Genomic DNA, 18,904 nt, shown 5'->3' with positions numbered 1-18,904 from the left:
CCTAGATCTCTATAATCTGTGATAAGTACATATACACTATTAGGCAAGAACGATGAAATTATCCCCGTTTTCTAGAAGATGTTTTATAAACTTGAAGTAAGCATGATTTAGGATGAAAAGAGGCTTCTCATCCCTTTAGCCTTAACTTCCCATAATTTCACAAGATCATTTACGGGTGAGTTTTGAGGTTTGCATCCAGTAAAGACACAGCCTCACTTGTCAGGAATGGTGTGACCTGTGACACAGCCATGTGACTCTCCAAATGCCAGCCACGCCTTCCCCCAGCTGCAAAACCTTCCCTTTCTCAGCCTCAAGATCCCATCTATAAAATGGTAGCAATACTTTTACCCACCTCAACAGGTAAAAGAGATCATATTTTTGAAGCCTTTAGCACTTAGGAAACTATATAAATGGAGGGTCTGTGAGTCATGTTTTTTAAACCATTTATTCTCTTTGCGTGTGTGTGTGTGTGTGTGTGTACAAAATAATAACATAGTTGTTATTGGTTGAGGCTCAAGACGACCAGTTCGTTCTGCTAAAGATGCCCTGGGCAAAAAAGCTGCCAGCAGAACTTCCTCACCTGGGTCAGCTGCTAGTCTTAAACAAAGCTGGCGATTTTAGCCAGCTGGTCTTAAAGTAGCATGAGAAATGGCAAGCGAAACAGCCAAGTCCCAGACTGAGTGTGGAAGACAGTGGTACTGTAAGAATGGTTCCTTGAGTGGCCTCTGGGCAATTTCTCTGAGAAATTCCTTGTAAGGAGGGAGGCTGCATTTCCAGGGTGCACAAAAGAAGATTATCTTTCGACAGAGCCTCCACATCTCAATTCCACATCCCATCCAGAGTGGGGGAGAGAACCATTCGGTGATAATGAAAACCAGGCTCTTGCTTCACTCTGACTCTGATGGCTTCATAAAGATCTGTCTTTCTGTGCCGAGCTCCCTAACGACATAATCCCCCCAATGGAGGCGATTCTTCTGGGATAAGCTGGCTCTTTGTTTGTCGATCTGATTTATTTCTCTCTTGCCTACCTCCCTCCTAGTAACACCCTCCCTCATTTTTCTGTTGGCTTGGTCAATTTCTAACTCCACTGCCCGAGTCTCCCTCAATGCCTTCCCCCTTACCCCCTCCTGCCTCCTGCTGCCGCCCCCCCCCCCCCCGCCACACACACACTTTTTCCCCAGAGATATTTTTGAAAATCTTAATATAAGTCTTGGTCTGTAGAAATTGGATCGAAGATTGAGATGTAGAATGCAGGTATAATCTGGTTTAAGAAAATGTGAGATGCAAAAAATCTGCACTGAAACCGTGAGAAAAACTAATCCTTTATACCAAAATTCACCCCCCCATTCTCTTTATAAAGGTAATTCCTGAATTTATTGCATTTGAAATAGAATCTTTTTTTTTTAATTCCTGTGCTCTAAGGCACTGAATTGAAAGTCTAGATCCACTCTAGTCAATGTGGCTATTTCAATTAACACAAATTAGGGGTTCCTGGGTGGCTCAGTCGGTTAAGCCACCGACTTCGGCTCAGGTCATGATCTCGCGGTCCGTGAGTTCAAGCCCTGCATCGGGCTCTGTGCTGACAGCTCAGAGCCTGGCGCCTGTTTCAGATTCTGTGTCTCCCTCTCTCTCTCTGACCCTCCCCCGTTCATGCTCTGTCTCTGTCTCAAAAATAAATAAATGTTAAAATAAATAAATAAATAAATAAATACATTCACACAAATTAAATGAAATAAACTTACAAACTTAGTTCTCTGGTAGCCACATCTCAAGGGCTCCATAACCCATGTGACTAATGGCTACTGTCTTGACCATAGATATAGGGCACTTCTATGATCTTGGAAGGGTATACTGAATAGCACTGGTGCAGGGGAGTATGGGTCAGCACATGACAGATGTCCTTTTTTGTAAATAAAACTTTATTGGAACACAGCCACACCCATTTGCATACTGTCCATGGCTGATTTTTGTGTTACAGCTGCAGAGCTGGGTTGCAGCAACATTGACCATATGACATGCAAAGCTTGAAATTTTTATTACCCGGCTTTTACAGAAATAGCTGAGCCCTGGTCCAGAGATGAATTTTAGTCCCTGTTAGGGTATTCTAGCTGTATAACCCTAAGCAAAAAAAGTCTTTAGCTCTTGGACCTCAGTTTTCCCATCTGTAAAATGGGGAGGGGTGAGTAAGGGAATGGAAAACACAAATGTTTAAATTACTGGGGCGCCTGGGTGGCTCAGTCGGTTAAGCGTCCAACTTCGGCTCAGGTCATGATCTCGCAGTTTATGAGTTCAAGGTCGGTGTCGGGCTCTGTACTGACAGCTCAGAGCCTGGAGCCTGCTTCGGATTCTGTGTCTCCCCCTCTCTCCACCCCACCATGCTTGTTCTCTGTCTCTCTCTTTCAAAAATGAATAAACATTAAAAAAAAATTTGAAAGAATTACTGATCAGGCATCTGTAAGCTGCCTCCTGCTAGCTCTATGACCCTGTGAAAATCATTTAACCACTGTAGCTTTCAGTTTTTTCACCTAGAAAGGGAGTCTAAAAATCATCCACACGGGAGAACTTTAAGAGCAAATGAGAGGATTGTTGATAATTATGCCATGACCACAGCCAGAGCTGCCCCAGTAAATCAGTGCATGTGGTCACCCCAAAGACAGTGCTCCTGATCTTACAAGGCACTGGACTGCATCAGTCAGGGGGGTCGGCAGGGGGCGCTGTTCGCTCTATGGCTGAAGCCAGAGACTGTATCTGCCCACCTGCTGTCAGAACACCCGCGTGGCAGTATGGCTGTCTCAGAACCTTCAGCCCAGCCCCCCTCAAGCCTACCTTGATTGCTCCAGTTGATATCTGGATCTCATGCAGCCTCCTCATGGTGCCATCACGGTCCACAAAGTAGGACGATGCCAGCTGGTGCAGAGCTTCAACACTTTGAGTGGCATTCCCTGACTTCCTGTCGAGGCGACTTTTGTCCATGTACATGGTCAAGGCCTCCTCCCCTGCATGGAAAAGGAAAGAAGTTCAGGGAGGGAGCCTATCAAGCTTTGGGGGTGGGAAGAAAGGCCCGCCCCCCAGGGGCCTGGATGCTGAAAAGAGCCTTGAACTTCCCACTAATTTTGCCCAAATTCCCTTCTGCCTCTGAAAATCAAGAGCATAGTGAAGGAGAAACAGTGCAGAGGTGGCTGGAAGCACCCAATTCTATCAGGACAAGGACCATGGAAAGACCCTCAGCTGTTAAGTCCAACCTCTACCAACCCACCGCATACTTCTCACCGGTATCATCTCCTCTTCTCCTCGAGGCTCAGACTCTCCCTCTGTAAAATGATGGGCTTGCCCTGGATGGTCCTTTCCTTCTCCTCACCCAGGTCCTCCACTACTCACTCCCCTGTCTTTCTTTCCTCCTTCCCTTTCTCTCTTTCTCCTGCTGCTGCCCCTTCCTAGACAGATGGATACATGGACAGATGAACAGACGGATGGCTAAAGAGGTAGACAGACACAGAGAGAGATAAGACATTGTTTAAAGGCAGGGAAAACTGCACGCCCAAAAGAGGGAAAAAACAAACTGTCGGATCAGTGAAATCAGACACTATCGATATTAACCAGCGCCCTATCCCTTGTACAGAAGCCCTGGGCTGGGCTTATAGTAGATAGTAAACAGGTAATGCACCAGTGTTTTTTTAATTCCATCAATAAATATTCTCATTACCTCCGTAAGCCAGGCACTGTGTTTCTGTCAGTGGAATGGACAGGAGGTTACCTCCGGAGAGGAGGGAAGGCGGCAAGAAAGTCAGGCACAGAGAGGGGAATTCGAGAGAAGGAAAGAGAGAGTGGGGTGGAAAAACAGAGAGCGAGAAACGAATGCACAGACTCATGTATTTTATTCCATTAAGTTTTCCATAGTAACACGTGCATAGATTACTAACAGCACTAACTTCGGGCGCCTTTTATCTTGGATAGCAAGACGTTTCATCAGAACTTCAGAAAAAAGCATCCAGAAACACCTGCTAAACCAATCTGACCATTATATGTCTGGTTTCACCTCCTATGAACGGTGAACTTGGGGATATTTCTTAACGTCTCTGTTCTCAGCTTATTCATTCACAAAATTAGGGAAGGACTGGCACCTACTCCATAGAGTGATTAAGAAGCATAAATTAGTAATACTTGTAAGGTCCTTCCAGCAGGGTCTGGTTCGTTGTAGCAAGCAAAGTCGTGTAGAGTCGTCGTAAAAAGCAGTCTCCAGGGGCAAACCTTCCTGGACTGAACTACCTGCACGAGCAGTTACTTACCGTCCTTAGGCTTTAATTCCTCCATGGGCAGAACTGGGGATAGGGTTATCATGGGATTAAATTAGCTAACTGCATAAAGTACCTGCACCCTGCCTGGTACATGGTGAGTACCATGGGAGTGTTGATGACCGTTACTTGATTACTGAAAAATATTTTTTTTCTTTTTTTTCATACATTTTCATGCAATTGCATCAAGTTTATCCTGCAATAAAATGGGATAGTCAGAGAACAACAGCCTCAATGCTTTCTGAGGACAAAAGTCTGATATCTAAGATAACTGAAACTTCTTGAGGATGCTGATTGCTTTTTGAATTTAAGAGAAACAAACAAACAAACAAAGATGCTTTCAGGACAGTGATTATCCTAGGAAGGGCACACAGTACTGACCCACAGATTAATTCCTGTGCCTCAGATCCCTCCATGACTGCTTCTAGAACTGAGTTCCATTGCTGTCCACGGTTTTCCACATGCACCCTCCAGTCTGTTCACCACTGTCTCCCTCTATGAGCACCGGTCAAACCATTCCCTCCGTCTCCATGATTTATTGCTGCCGATTTCCTCTCCTCAAATGCTTCTCTCTGCTTAGAATGCCATTCTGTCCCTCCCCTATCTGACCGTTGAAATCCTATCCAGCTTTTGTCACTTTCTCTTACCCCTCCCTCCTGCAGGGGTAAGAGACCTGGAATACTCCTATACATTCCTCAGAACCCACTGGGGCATCACCTTTCTGGTGACCTTCTCCCACTACACCCTGACCCCAAGGGAGATGTCATCACCTTCCCTCTTTCACTCTCTATCATGTCCATTCAGTTTAGCTCAGCACGCATGCATTGAGCAGTTTGGTAGGCACTGGGGTGACAAATAAATAAGACATTGTCCTCGTTCTAGAGTCACTGAGTGACTACAAGTATGCTGTCCAATACGAGAGCCACCAGACCAGGGTGGCTTTTGGGCCCTTGAAATGTGGCTAGTCAAAACGGAGATGCACTGTAGGTGTGAACTCCACGGTAGATTTCCAAAATCTTGAAATGTAAAAAAACTATATAAAATACACCATGAATTGCTTATCCCATTGATTACACGTGGAAATGACAATATTTGGGATATGCCATGTTAAATAAAATATATTGTTAACATGATTTCTCCCCTTTCTCTTTTTACGTTTAAAGAAGTGGTTGTGAGAAAAATCTAAAATGGCTTATGTGGCTCACACTTCTATTTCTAATTGGTCAATGCTGGTGCAGGGAGACAGAGACATAAGGGGACCATTTCAATATAGCAGACGGACAGCAAAGGTAGAGGGATACAGACAGTGGAATGCAGCCTGGAAGAAGGGTGCCTGCCTCCCTGTTGGGAATGTGGAATGACCCTCTGGTCTCTCCAGCTGCCTCCTCGCCACTCTCTAGGGATGCTCTATCCTGCACAAATGCGCCTTGTTCTCTCATTGTTGGGACATTTCTTTTCTTTTTTTCCTCCTGCCTAACTTCTACTCATCCCTCAGATGTCACCTACGGCAACACCTCCTATGGGAAGCCTTCCCCGAATCCCCCACTCTTTACTTAAACGAGATCAAGAACTCTAACCACGTGCTTCCTGTCTCTTTTGTTTCTCTTTTATTTTATTTATATTACCTATCACATTTCCTGGTGATCACTTGCTTAATAGCCTATCTGCTTCGTTAGAGGAGAATCACTGTGAGGTCAGGGAGTCTGTAAGAGGCTGCCATCATTTGACTGTCATTGTCCAGCACAACGTGGACCAGTATTATGTGCTTAGCAAAGATCAGAGTGCTTGTGGATGAATAAATATATATGGAAGTGATCTGATTCTACAGTATTTATTGTGCGATGTCTCTGCCTCAACTACTAGACTGAAATCTCCCCATGAGAAGACTCATCATTATCAAAATTAACCTCTGGGTTCCACAAGCCTAAACGTGAGTTCAGAGTAAGACGCTCATGTTTGCACCTTCCCATGAAGGCTCGCGGGTAGTGCAGGAGGACATGATCTTCTGTCCTTTGGACTCCACAGCGACCTGGATAGATCTGACATAAAAATGACCTTATATACAATTGGACAATGAATTCGAGGACGGTGGGTGGTGGCCTGGTGGAACGAGGACTCTATGGATTCTTTTGTAATGTTCCCAACAAAGAACAGATGTCCGGGTATCCTGCGAGGGGTAAGTGGATGGATGAATGGATGGGTGGATAGGTGACTGAATGGATTGATGAACAGATAGGCGGGCGGAGAGGTAAATGATTAAATACGTGAATATGCTGGAAGTTAGAGCACATTTACAGGAATAAATATTCCAAGCGCAGGCTCTCCAAGGAGCCCGCGCAAGAGAAGGTAGAACAGGCCCAGCTCCCTCTGGACTGAAAACTGGCAGAAGCAAGCCTTAGATCAAGAGGGGTTAATGGGCTTCTTGCTGCATTATTAAGACTTAATTTCTTGTTTATTAAGAGAATGCTCTGTTTAGAGTTGCTTTCCCATTTGGGCATTCCTGCAAATTGCCTCTTCACCCCACACAGGCCTTTCCTCTGTGTCTCTGGCCTCCAGGGGATCTGCCTCACTCTGTCTGTACCGCAGCTTTCGGAGGGGAACACAGTGAGACTCAGCCGCGCAGTGGATGGGGAGGGGGCGGGAGCTGACCCTTTCACCTTTCGAGTATATAGGGGATACCATTCTTCACTGGGGGAGGAAGATGTCTGTATTTGGGACCCTCTGGGGCATCTCTCATCCTTTCCTGCTGAGTCCCTCTGACTTTACCCTCAGCCTTTCTCTCAGCCCAGGGAAGCTTTCCGAAAATGCAGGGTGGGGAATAACGAATATACACACAAACATACACATGCATACAGAAACATAAGCCCTCCTGCATAAAAAGACATTCATGGAATCTGCACACATTCACAAACGTGTGCAACCTCACACACACATATGTGTACATTGCACCTATAGGCGTTGAGCCCAGTGTGTCTGCAAGTGTGCACCACATATGCATGGACGTCTGCTTGTAGATGAACTTGCATCCAAGTCTAGGTGGGGATTTGTGCGTATCTGTCGATGGGGAGGCGTGCACCCCCATTCATGCCAATTTAATCACACGTATCACTCAGGCTCCCGGGGGTTTCCTCTGGTCCAAAACATGATCTTCAGAGGGGCTAAGGGAAAATGCTATCCTACCCCTGTATCCCCATGGGTCATTCCAGACCAATTTTCCCCCTTACCACCTTCCATGAGGAAATCACTCACACCAAGTACTTTATGAGATGAATCAAGTTCACCAACAACCCGAGGAGCCCATGGAAGTGCCGTGTATCAGCCCTCCCACTGGCTGCACTTACTCTTTCTCACTGCCTTTCCTTCCCCTTCTCTCTCCCTCAGGAGCCAAATAAATGCATTTACTTGTCCTACATGTGACAGTTTAAGAATCCTCTTTTGTTGTCTGAGTATGCCCTTAGGAGCTCACCTGACACCTCTAACAGCTTATCAGAAGGTTTCTTCTAAATGAACACGGTGTTCTTAGGAAAAATTACAGAGAATAACATTTTCTGCACCTTCTCGTATTTAGGCAGGAAAACTGATATCCAGACAGGAAAGCGAATTTCTCAACGTCTCCTCTTCACCTGGCGAGTGGTAGGAATGGGCTCGAATCCCAAATCCCCAAGCTCCTTAGCCCCACTACATTACAATAATTATAGTGAGAATAATAAAACAACACCAACAATAGCAACAACCTGTTTGTCCAAACACCGTGCTCAGCACTTTTAACGCACCATTTTATCTCATTGTCACAACGCGCATGAAGAAAATAGTCTTAGTTGTTTCTCTTTCTAAGAGAGGAAACCGAGGCTTGGAGCAGGTGACGCCAAACCGGTGTGGAACCAAGGCACGCAAACTCCAGAAGCTGCCCCTCCATTCACTACAACTTACCCTTTCCCTTTCTCTCCCCTTGCACGGGGAGGCTCTCAAGAAACAATTTTCCACGATCGAGTAAACGAAATGATGATGTTACCAGGGACCTCATGCAGTATCTGGCACACTGTGTTCAATCGACAGTAAATCTTTTCCCCTTCCCGCTCCCCGCTCCTCCACGGTGAGGACCGAGGGCACAGTTAGGGCCCGCTGTCCAACGCTAGAACTCAATCCAAAGCTTTGCATATTTTAAAATGTTGTGCTGTAAAAACAGAAGAGGAACAAGGCTCCGTGAATAATTCACTACTCCGCCTTGGAGAAATTAAAAATATATTTCTCAGCAAAAGAAACGTCTTTGTTATTGGGGATTTCCAGGGACTCGGACAGAACACAGCTTCTAATTAAAGAACAGAATAGGTTGAAATATATATATTTATTCAAGTAAAATGGGGGGTGGAGAAATTCAAGGAAAAGGGGTGTAGCTTAATGAAACACTCAGTGTAGAAGTGATTTCGCTTTCACTTCACAATAAAATACAATTTATACTACATGATCTAACATTCAAAGTCCTACTTAGTATTTGAGTAGCATCAGGCAACGGATCCATGCTGGTTCGTGGGTTTTGGAGCGGGTGGATTGGGGAGGTGAATGAGTTGGTTAAAGAGGTAACCAATGTTGAGTCAAAAAAAAAATATATATATATATATGTATACACACACACACACACACACACACACGCAGGCTTTGTGGACAGAAAGCCCAAAGTTAAAAACGTAGGGTAAACTGTGAACTGTGTTTTGTTTTGTTTTTAGTTTAAATAAACAGAAAACATGGGGCGCCTGGGTGGCGCAGTCGGTTAAGCGTCCGACTTCAGCCAGGTCACGATCTCGCGGTCCGTGAGTTCGAGCCCCGCGTCAGGCTCTGGGCTGATGGCTCAGAGCCTGGAGCCTGTTTCCGATTCTGTGTCTCCCTCTCTCTCTGCCCCTCCCCCGTTCATGCTCTGTCTCTCTCTGTCCCAAAAATAAATAAAAAACGTTGAAAAAAAATAAAAAAATAAAAAAAATAAATAAACAGAAAACAAAAACAAACAAACAAAAAACCCTTAGTGTTGTCACTTACTAGCCACACCCCTTCTGCCTCTTAGCTTCCTTATCTAGAAAATGGAGCTCATTGGACTTAGCTTGCAGATTTGGGGGACTAATGGCGATGTACAATGCATGTCTACTATGGGCAGATAATACACAGTGGCTCCTCTCACTGTAGGGATGAATGAAGTTGCCCAACCTCCCCTCACACCCCCGTGATCATCAAGTTCCTAATCTGGGCTTCCTCACAATGCATACTGTGCGCTCAGCCTAGAAAGCGCCTGCCACCTCCCCTGTGCCTCACCAGCTCCTACCAGCTACATGGCTCCTTCTCCCATGGAGTCTGTCCCCGCCACTCCAGCTCCTGGTGTTCCCCCTGCCTCTGAAGGAGAAGATCGAATGTTCTAATTATACCTCAGTCCACCCACCCCGCCTCCATCAACACACCATTCTTGTTTAGCAGGCAAGGGTCACATCTAAAGGCAACCTCTCAGCTCCCTGAGCAGGAGGCATGGTGTTCCCCCACCAAAGAGGCTTTCTCAAAATTTAGTGGCCCTCGTCATTATGGCAGAAAACTGATGTGCGAGGAGATTTAGCTCATAATATAAAATGATGCACGTGGGCAAGAACCATAAGCATCAAAATACACTAGTCTCTACCTATCCCCCTCTTTAAAAAAATGTATTTCCTCCATTCTCTCCTCCTCTCTTAAGGGTTGGACTTGATGGGGATGGAGAGGTAAGGCAAAGTCACGTGAAGCAATTGGTCAGCTTTCCTATTAACCTCCTCCAAGCCCATAAACCATACAAATAATACCCTATTTGTAAAATGATAACCTCAAGTTATCAGTCCCTAAAGCAGACTTACATAAACAAAGGCAACTCTCTAAACAACACCTGAAGCTTAATTATTTCCCCAGATTAGACCACATTCCAAAGGAATTAATACCATAGTCAGATTAAGCATCCCTGAAGAATAGAGCTAATTCCAAGGTGAAGCCACAAAAGTTAGTATTTCTACAAAAGTTAGTAAACTCAAGTCTGACTGTCCCGGGGAATGGAACCCAGGGTTCTGAAATGAGCAGAGCAACCAAGTCAGTTTGGCTTATATGCTTTTGAGTGACGTACAGCGGCAGAGATGTTAGCTTGGCTTGGATCCCAGGGCATCCCAACCTCCCCTCCAATCCAGACCCCCAAGGCACGAACAAGGCCATGGCCCAGGAGCTGCCAACCTACCTCCCAAGGTGGCAGAGATGAGGAGGTGGGTGCCGTACTTTTTGATGATGGTATCGATGAACTGCTGAGTGGTGGGTCTTCTGCCAAGCAGGCGGATGCTTCTTTGAAACTCTGGCATGAGGGGCACTGGATGACGGACCAGGTCTCTCCTCTCGATGGCTGTGTTCCTCACCTTCCAACGGGCAAACTCCCTGGGCAAGAGAGATGAGCAAGAAGCCTCAATTTACTGCCTCTGCCCCCCAAGGCAACGTCCATCCAACCATCCCATCCAGGCACCTCTCCTTGGGTGAGAGAGTGACGGCAATTATTTTTAATATTTGTCAAATCATACTTAGATGGGGAGCCCTCGGTTCTCTTCAGCCAACAAATATTTACTGAGCACTGTTCTCACCACCAGAATACTGTAGTAGGCCAGACAGACACGGCCACGTTCTCATGTTGCTTACAGAGCATCAGGATACAAGAATCATTGTTGCCTAGCTGCTTCTCCAACTTTCTTGCTAGACTGTGAACCATACCACAGAGATGGAACTTTCTTAGGTACATGGTGCCTGTTGCATGGTAGGATTCCTAAGAATGCCGGCCATCTGAACAAACAAATGAGTCCATGGAGGGAAGGAAGGGAGGAAGAGAGGGAGGAAAAGAAGGCTCTTTAACAAGGGGCGAGATCTAGAGCACAAGGCAACTTGAGACCTGCCCTAAGATGGTTCCAGAATCCAATAATCCGCCCAGATTTCAGTTTGATTCACGCTTTTCACATCCATTCAGGGAGCAGGAACTGTTTGCAAGAAACAAAGCTGTATTTCGAAGACCATGTGGGAGAATTTCCACTCTTCCCTTCACTAATGATGAGGAGATCAAGACTGAAGAGGCTTCTACCCGGGAGTCTCGCTCAGGATCTCACTCTGCCTCTTGCAGACTATGCGGTGTCATCTTGGACAAAGTGTGCCACCTCTCTGTACTTGCACTTTCTTATCTACAAAATCCAATTAACATTATCTACTTCTTATTGTTGCTGTACAGATTACACGAAACACCGGGTGTGAAAAATACCTTTGGAAACTGCCAGGTACTAATCCAATGTGGAAGACAGTTTTAGAACTATATTTTCTCACAAATTCCCAGACATGAAAATCGCTAGAGGTTCACGGACGAGGAACAGGAAGCATGCAAACGGAGTACAAGTAGAAAGTTGAAGGGCCTCGGTTCAGGTTGGTTTTGCTTGAATAATGATCTCTGTTCCTCCCAAAGATGAAGCTCCTTCTGGAACCAGGTTTTCCTGAATTACAAGCTCCTAGACCCTTGAGAAAAACAGACCAGCCAAGAGGATGGTAAGGTCAGCCTAGATAAATGATGGGGACCAGAGTTTAATGAAAAGGTCTCTCTTTCCTGCCACAAGATGGGAGAGATGAAGGAAGGAAGGGGTACAAAGCAAGGAGAAGCCGAACGGGGGCAGGGGGGATCACCCCAGAATACACCCTTGTAATTCAGCGGTGGAGTCTGACCCCTGAAGCAGAGGAATGTGGGTCTGAAAAAAAACGCTTTCAAGTTGGAATACATTTCCAAACGTCAGAGCTTATGGCTCATGCCTGCTTATAGAATCTCTGTTCAAAATTCGTGACACCGTTCAAATTCCAAATAAAGTCAGCTCAAAGTACTTATTAAGTTAATCAGCCGCACTCAGTGAACCCTTGCAGGGCACCTACTAAGTGAAAAGTATGATGTCTCCAGGAGGGGGATCGACACTCCACAGTCCCACATCCTTAAGAAGCTCACGGTCAGGCAGGGAAGATGAGCACTTTCCAGTTTGTTGTAAATCAAGAACTACAGGACACAGAAGAGGACAGATTTCTCTAGGGAAGCTTCAGAGAGGAAGTCATATCTGAAGCCTAGTTTCAAAGTCCACATGGGCTTAGATAGGCGGAAACGTGGTTAAGAGCAACTGTCCCGGGGCGCCTGGGTGGCTCAGTCGGTTGGGCGTCCGACTCCGGCTCAGGTCATGATCTCACGGTCTGTGAATTCGAGCCCCGCGTCAGGCTCTGTGCTGACAGCTCGGAGCCTGGAGCCTGCTTCGGCTTCTGTGCCTCCTGCTCTCTCTGCCCCTCCCCCGCTCATGCTCTGTCTCTCTCTGTCTGCCTCCGAGGGACCTGGATCCTAACAGCAACCACACAGGTGAACCTGGAAGCAGACCTTCCCCAGCTGAGCCTCAAGCCCACTAAGCACAGGTGGGAGGCAGCAAGGGCGTCCAGCCAAGCCACGCCCAGGTGCCCCGCCCACAGAAACTGAGGTGATACTGTTGTATTCAATCACTAAGTTGTGGAGGGAATGTGCTACTCAGCAAGAGATGACCAACAAAAGGCAATGAGGATCATCACATGTTTCTAAGGAAAAGAGTCTTTCTTCATGAGGGTTCCCCTGAAATGTATCAAATTATATACACACGTAATTAAGAAGTTATATATATGCATAGAAACATAGTCATACTTCAGTAAACAAATATATATGTACCTACACATATATGTACATATATAATCACTTTGATTTATAATAACTTATGACCATAGACTACTGATTTTTTTCTCATGTGGATATGGCTACATTCCTCAAAGCTAACTTGTCTTGACATACAGAGAGGTTGACTAATGTATCAAAAGTCACACAGCTAGTTAGTGGTAGGGCTGGGAGTGGCAAATTGGTATCCCGATTCTTAGAGCAGTCTTTTAATATAGATACTGAGAAGTAAAATGTGAAAACCATAGAACTAGTATTTATACGCAGGAATAATGCCAACCCCACCATCAACTTACAAGCCCATGACTCAATTCCTTCTTTCCCTTCCTTCCTCCCTTCCTTCCTTTCTCCCTGCTTTCCTTCCTTCCTTCCTTCCTTCCTTCCTTCCTTCCTCCCTTCTTCCTTCCCTCTCTCCCTCCCTTTCTTCCTCCCTTCCTTCCTTTCTCCCTCCTTTCCAACCTTCCTTCTTTCCTTCCTTCCTTCCTTCTTCCCTCTCTCCCTTCCTTCCTTCCTCCCTCCCTTTCTTCCTCCCTTCCTTTCTTCCTTCCCTCCTTTTTTCCCACAGCCTCTACATCTTTCTGATGCCCACCAGCTACCCACCCAGGGCCTGCCATCTTGGTTGCTTCCTTGAAAAAATTAGGTAAGAAGCTGATGCTGAGTACCTAGCTCCTTCCTCACAGGGTGGACACAGGCCTAAGTGGGGGGATGCATGTGACCCGGTAGGACACAGCCAGGAATGTGGGAAGAGGTCAACAGCTGGGGTATGATTATGAGGCACTGCCTCTGTGCTAGGCACGGCCTGTTTAGCGTCACAGGGTTCCTGACCCTGAGGAATTCTTCCATCTTAGTGGACAAAAGTGCCTGTTTACGAAAGCTACGTAACTATGCTGTGCTATTTGCAACAGTAACTTTAGTCAGAGAAAGGGTCCGTGACCCAACCTGTACAAAGGGCTGGGGCCGGAGTGGGGATGTCAATGAATTCTCCTGTCCAAGCCCAGTCTTTTTTTAAAAATTGTTTTAATGTTTATTTATTTTTGAAGGAGACAGAGAAACAGAGTGTGAGTGGGGGGGGAGGGGCAGAGAGAGAGGGAGACACAGAATCCAAAGCAAGCTCCGGGCTCTGAGCTGTCAGCACAGAGCCTGACGCGGGGCTCGAACTCACAAACCACAAGATCATGACCTGAGCCAAAGTCGGATGCTCAACCGACTGAGCCACCCAGGCGCCCCCAAGCTCAGTCTTGATGAGAACATACAGCCAAAGATAGAGAAAGGGTGTTTCCAGAAGAATGAACTCCAGCTGCGAAAATGGAGGATGAGGCGGTTGGCGAGAGAGGGGTGTGTGTGAGAGAGAAATATAAATGGTAGGAGGTAAAGACAGAGAGGATGTCAGTGACCACACGATGAAGGGCCTTGTGGGCCAAACCACATTATTAGGTTCCAGTCTATAAACTCTGTTCTGATTGGCCCACAATCAAGGCTAGAAACATTCAGAGAATGAATTCATGCGACTCTGTGGCCATAGCAGAAATGTTGGAGCAAAGACCATACTGGTTACAGGATTCTAAAATTTTATACCTTTGTCCATAGCAGACTGAAGTAAAAGAGCTCCATAGCACTTAGACCCATTCAGAAGTAGATTTAAATAGCATTAGAGCTGAAACAGTTGATTTCTGTTTTCAAAGTTTGGGCACTTACTGTGTTTTCCAGATCTGAGGGTATTGAAATAAACAAATTAGCTGATATCAAGGAGCTTAAGCTCTAGTGAGAGCGCACTGATCATAAAGAGCCAAATCTAACAAGTCAGAGAGGGAGAAAGGCTGTGAAGACAAATAAAGCAGAGAAAGGCAGTCGGGATCCCCGGGGGTAGGGTGAGAATGTGGTTTTATATAGATAGCCTTCTTGATGTGATGACAGGAAAGGAGAGCCCTGAAGGAAATGAAGAAGAGAACATGGGGCCACCTGGTGGAAGAATGTCCAGGAAGAAGGGATAGCAGGTACAAAGGTCCTGAGGTAGAAATATTTGCCAGGTTTAGGGGTCATGAAGGAGGCAGGCCTACATGAGCAGATAAGTATAGGAGAGGAGATAAAAGGAAGGGCGAGAAGAGAAAAGTAACATTAAAATGTAGGGCAGAGTAGGCATTGATCTTAAAAGGCTATGTTGGATTTGGTAAAGATGTCTTATTTTTAAATCCCAAGTAACGTGTAGAGTCAAAAGAAGGTTTTCAGCAATGACACAATCTGATTTAGGTTCTAAAACAGGAGCCAGAGAGTAAATAGTTTAGGCTCTGCAGCCATAAGTTATCTGTCACAGCTACTTAGCTCTGTCCTTGAAGTGTGATCAACCATAGACAATACATAAACAAGGGAGTATGAGCATGTTCCAATAAAACTTTATTCATAAAAGTGGGTGTTGGCTGGATTTGGCCCACAGGACCCCTGCTCTTTTTTTCTTTATGTTTATTTATTTTGAGGGAAAGAATGCGGGAGGGGCAGAGAGAAAGAGAGGGAGAGAGAATCCCAGGCAGGCTCCGCACCACCAGGGCAGAGTCCAATGCGAGGCTCAAGCTCGCGAACCGTGAGATCGTGACCTGAGCCGAAACCAAAAGTCAAACGCTTAACCAACTGAGCCACCCAGGCACCCTGAGCCCTGTTCTGAGAGCATCACTATGACTCCTTTCATAGAAGTCGTCAAATCCAACTCCCACAATTCATGGAAAGGAAAACTAAATTTCAGAGACATTAAGCTTTTTGCCCCAAATCACAGAGCAAATGATTGGCAGGGCTGAAATTAGACCCCAGGGCTCATGGCTCCAAACGCAGTGCCCTTTCCACTGCAACAAACCACCTTTAAAAAAGAGAGACGGAAAGAGGTTGAAAATAAAGGAAAGTGAGAAAGCCTTGCTTGTCTTGTTGTCTAACTGCTCTGCTGGCCCAGGAACAATTTCATGTAAGTTCTCAGTGCATTGAGCACAACATAAACTACATCTTTCCTTCTGAGCCCACAAAGCAAGCAAATTCCCTTCGGAGCAGAAGGCAGACCTCACAACGGTACAGGATCCGTGGAATACGCTTATGCCCAATTAAGCATCTCAGCATGGCAGGCAAACCAATTAGACTGAGATTAAAAAAGGACCCTGGATGGAAGGCATGGGGTGGCTGTGGTGAGGCCCATCCCACCGGGGCAGCGGGAGGTGGGACAGGGGGCGGGGCTGCGGGTGACATCAGAGGCAGGGGATGGATGAAGAAGACCAAGGCCAGGATGGCAGATTTAAGATGAGGCTGGAGAGAAAACCATAAGGCCAAAGCTCTCTGTGTAGAGCTAAGCGTTGCCTTTCTGGGACTCCTCCCTCCGCCTCCTTTCTACAGTCCCTGCTCCCCTACGGGCGCGAGCACGCGCACACACACACGCGCGCACACACACACACACACACGTACACACACACACACATATACACACACTCACCCACACACACACATACACACACTCACGCGCACACACACATACACACACGTACACACACACATACACACACTCACGCGCGCGCACACACATACACACACACATACACACACACTCATGCGCACACACACACATACACACGCGCGCGCACACACACGTACACACATACACACACATACACACACACACTCACGCGCACACACACACATACACACGTACACACATACACACGTACACACACACATACACACACATACACACACACGTCCTCAATGACACACAGAGGAGAAAAGGCTGTGAGACTGGCAGGGGACTGGCGCTGTGCCCTTGGGAAGGTGTTGACTCTCCTGGGAGATAAGCTGACTGGATTAGATGATCCTCAGCTCTGCGTCTCTCAGCCTGGGCGCTGGAGGTGGAAATCCTGAACGAAAACCCGGCTCTGCCACCAATTAGCTGTGAAACTGTGGAGGAGTTTACTCACCCTCTCTGAAGTGTGGATGTCATCACGGGGAGCATATCTACCACGGAGGGGTGGGTTCAGCGTCACATTAAATCATGAAACACAGCACTTAGAACGAGCCCTCGATAAACTGTTAAAGTTACTGTCGATATTGTCACTGTGCTTCCGGTCCTGGGAGAGGCTCCAATGGGAAGCTGGGTGACAGTGGGTGGATCATGAGGCGGGAAAGGAGCTGAAACAATCATGCTCTTTTTCAAGTTACCTGTGGGTACAACTTCTGGGATAGATGGGATCTGATCCTTGTGAAGTCTATTAGAAAGAGTGAGTCTAAGGGCATCTGGGTGGCACTTGGGTGGCTCAGATCATGATCTCATGGCTTCTGGGTTCGAGCACTGCATCAGACTCTGTGCTGACAGCTCAGAGCCCGGATCCCACTTCACATTCTCTCTCTCTCTCTCTCTCTCTCTGTCTCTCTCTCTGTGCCTCTCTCCCACTTGCACTCTGTCTCTCTCAAAGATAAATAAACAAAAAAGAAAAGAAAAGAGAAAAGAAAAAAGAAAAGAGTGAGTCTGAATTTAAAAAAGAGACCAGCAGCTTATAAACGGCTGTGAAGCAGGGGCGCCTGGGTGGCTCAGTCGGTTGAGCGTCCGACTTTGGCTCAGGTCATGATCTCATGGTTCGTGAGTTCAAGCCCTGCATCAGGCTCTCTGCTGACAGCTCAGAGCCTGGAGCCTGCTTCGGATTCTGTGTCTCCCTCTCTCCCTGCTCCTCCCCTGCTCATGCTCTGTCTGTCTGTCTCTCTCTCTCAAAAATAAACATTAAAAAAAAATAAACGGCTGTGAGGGAGGCAGGCAGGCAATTTCCTGATATGTGCGATGAAGACAGAGACCACCTGTCTCCCCAAGTTGTGCTGAGAGATCAACGAAATGATGGTCGATTGCAACAGGGTCTGGACAGCTGTAAACTGCTCTTGGTATTTTTCTATTATGATTATTTACAGAGGCTCACTCATAATGACGTTTCGATTGCATAACATTCTCCTGTTTGTTCACCCATGTATAAAATGGGGGGGGGGTCACAATTCCGACTTTTCGGGGTTGTGAGGAGAGCACCATCTCCTGGTGGTGGCCAGTAGATAAGTGTTGGATACATGTGAGTTTCTCCCAGTGTTTTCTAGGGAATCGAGGCTACTAATGGTTTTTGAAGAGTGAAGGCTTGCTTTACTCTTCTTTACAGAGTATGCTTTGCAGCTTTTATTGTTTTACTTGAATCTGATTCCATAGCAGAAATAGCTGGAGGTGGTTTTCAAAAACACATACCATGTAAATTTAAAAATACAGAAAAATGGGAAAATAAAGGGAAGAAAATATTTTATTTTAAAGCTTCGTTAAAATTAGCACGCAAACTTCATTCTGTAATGTCCTGAACGCTTGATAGAAGTGGACTACAGATGTCTCTGAGCTTCCCTGCAGCCAAAGGAAAAAGGGAATCACAGCCCAAGGAGCCATACAGTCAAGAAGACAACAGGGCAGTTGTTCACGGTTGTGGGAAAAACACACATCTGCCACATGTCCCAAAGGCTACAAGAAGACACAGACGTCCCCGATGGTTTCTCATAAAGAGATTGCACGTAGTCGATGCTGGTCGGTGATATACCAATGCTTGACTGGCTCAAGACAGCCACGTGCGTATTCCAGAAGCATCATCCACTACAGCAATTCCCTGTAGTCAACCATACTACAGTCTAAATACGTAGCTCTCTAGTGCTCTGACTTAATCCAGGGTTAGATACCTTTTAGAATACTTTATAGACACAGTCTCACCAATAAATGTTTGTTGATGGCATAACTGATTACGGTGTTCATCTCTGGGTGGCGAATCCCATTGGTTGCATTAACTAATCATTTGGAAGTGGAATAAAAACGAACCTCTGAGTGTGTGGGGGATGG

General features: G+C 46.2%; 1 protein-coding gene across 3 annotated transcripts in view; it reads right to left on the bottom strand.

The window, feature by feature from the left end:
- The window catches only part of BRINP1 (BMP/retinoic acid inducible neural specific 1), a 174,834-nt gene that overhangs the window by 54,697 nt on the left and 101,233 nt on the right, over window positions 1–18,904 (bottom strand). For all 3 annotated transcript variants that reach the window (XM_058694357.1, XM_058694359.1, XM_058694358.1), the window contains 2 exons: window positions 10,525–10,715; window positions 2,827–2,996 (listed from right to left, as the gene is read on the bottom strand). In XM_058694357.1, coding sequence (XP_058550340.1) covers window positions 2,827–2,996; window positions 10,525–10,715 — 361 coding nt within the window. The remainder of the gene's footprint in view (window positions 1–2,826; window positions 2,997–10,524; window positions 10,716–18,904) is intronic.

This window comes from Neofelis nebulosa, chromosome 12, assembly GCF_028018385.1.
Source record: "Neofelis nebulosa isolate mNeoNeb1 chromosome 12, mNeoNeb1.pri, whole genome shotgun sequence".
NCBI lineage: Eukaryota > Metazoa > Chordata > Mammalia > Carnivora > Felidae > Neofelis > Neofelis nebulosa.
The sequence above is the reverse complement of the archived record's forward strand: the minus strand, read 5'-3'. Positions and strand labels throughout refer to the sequence as shown.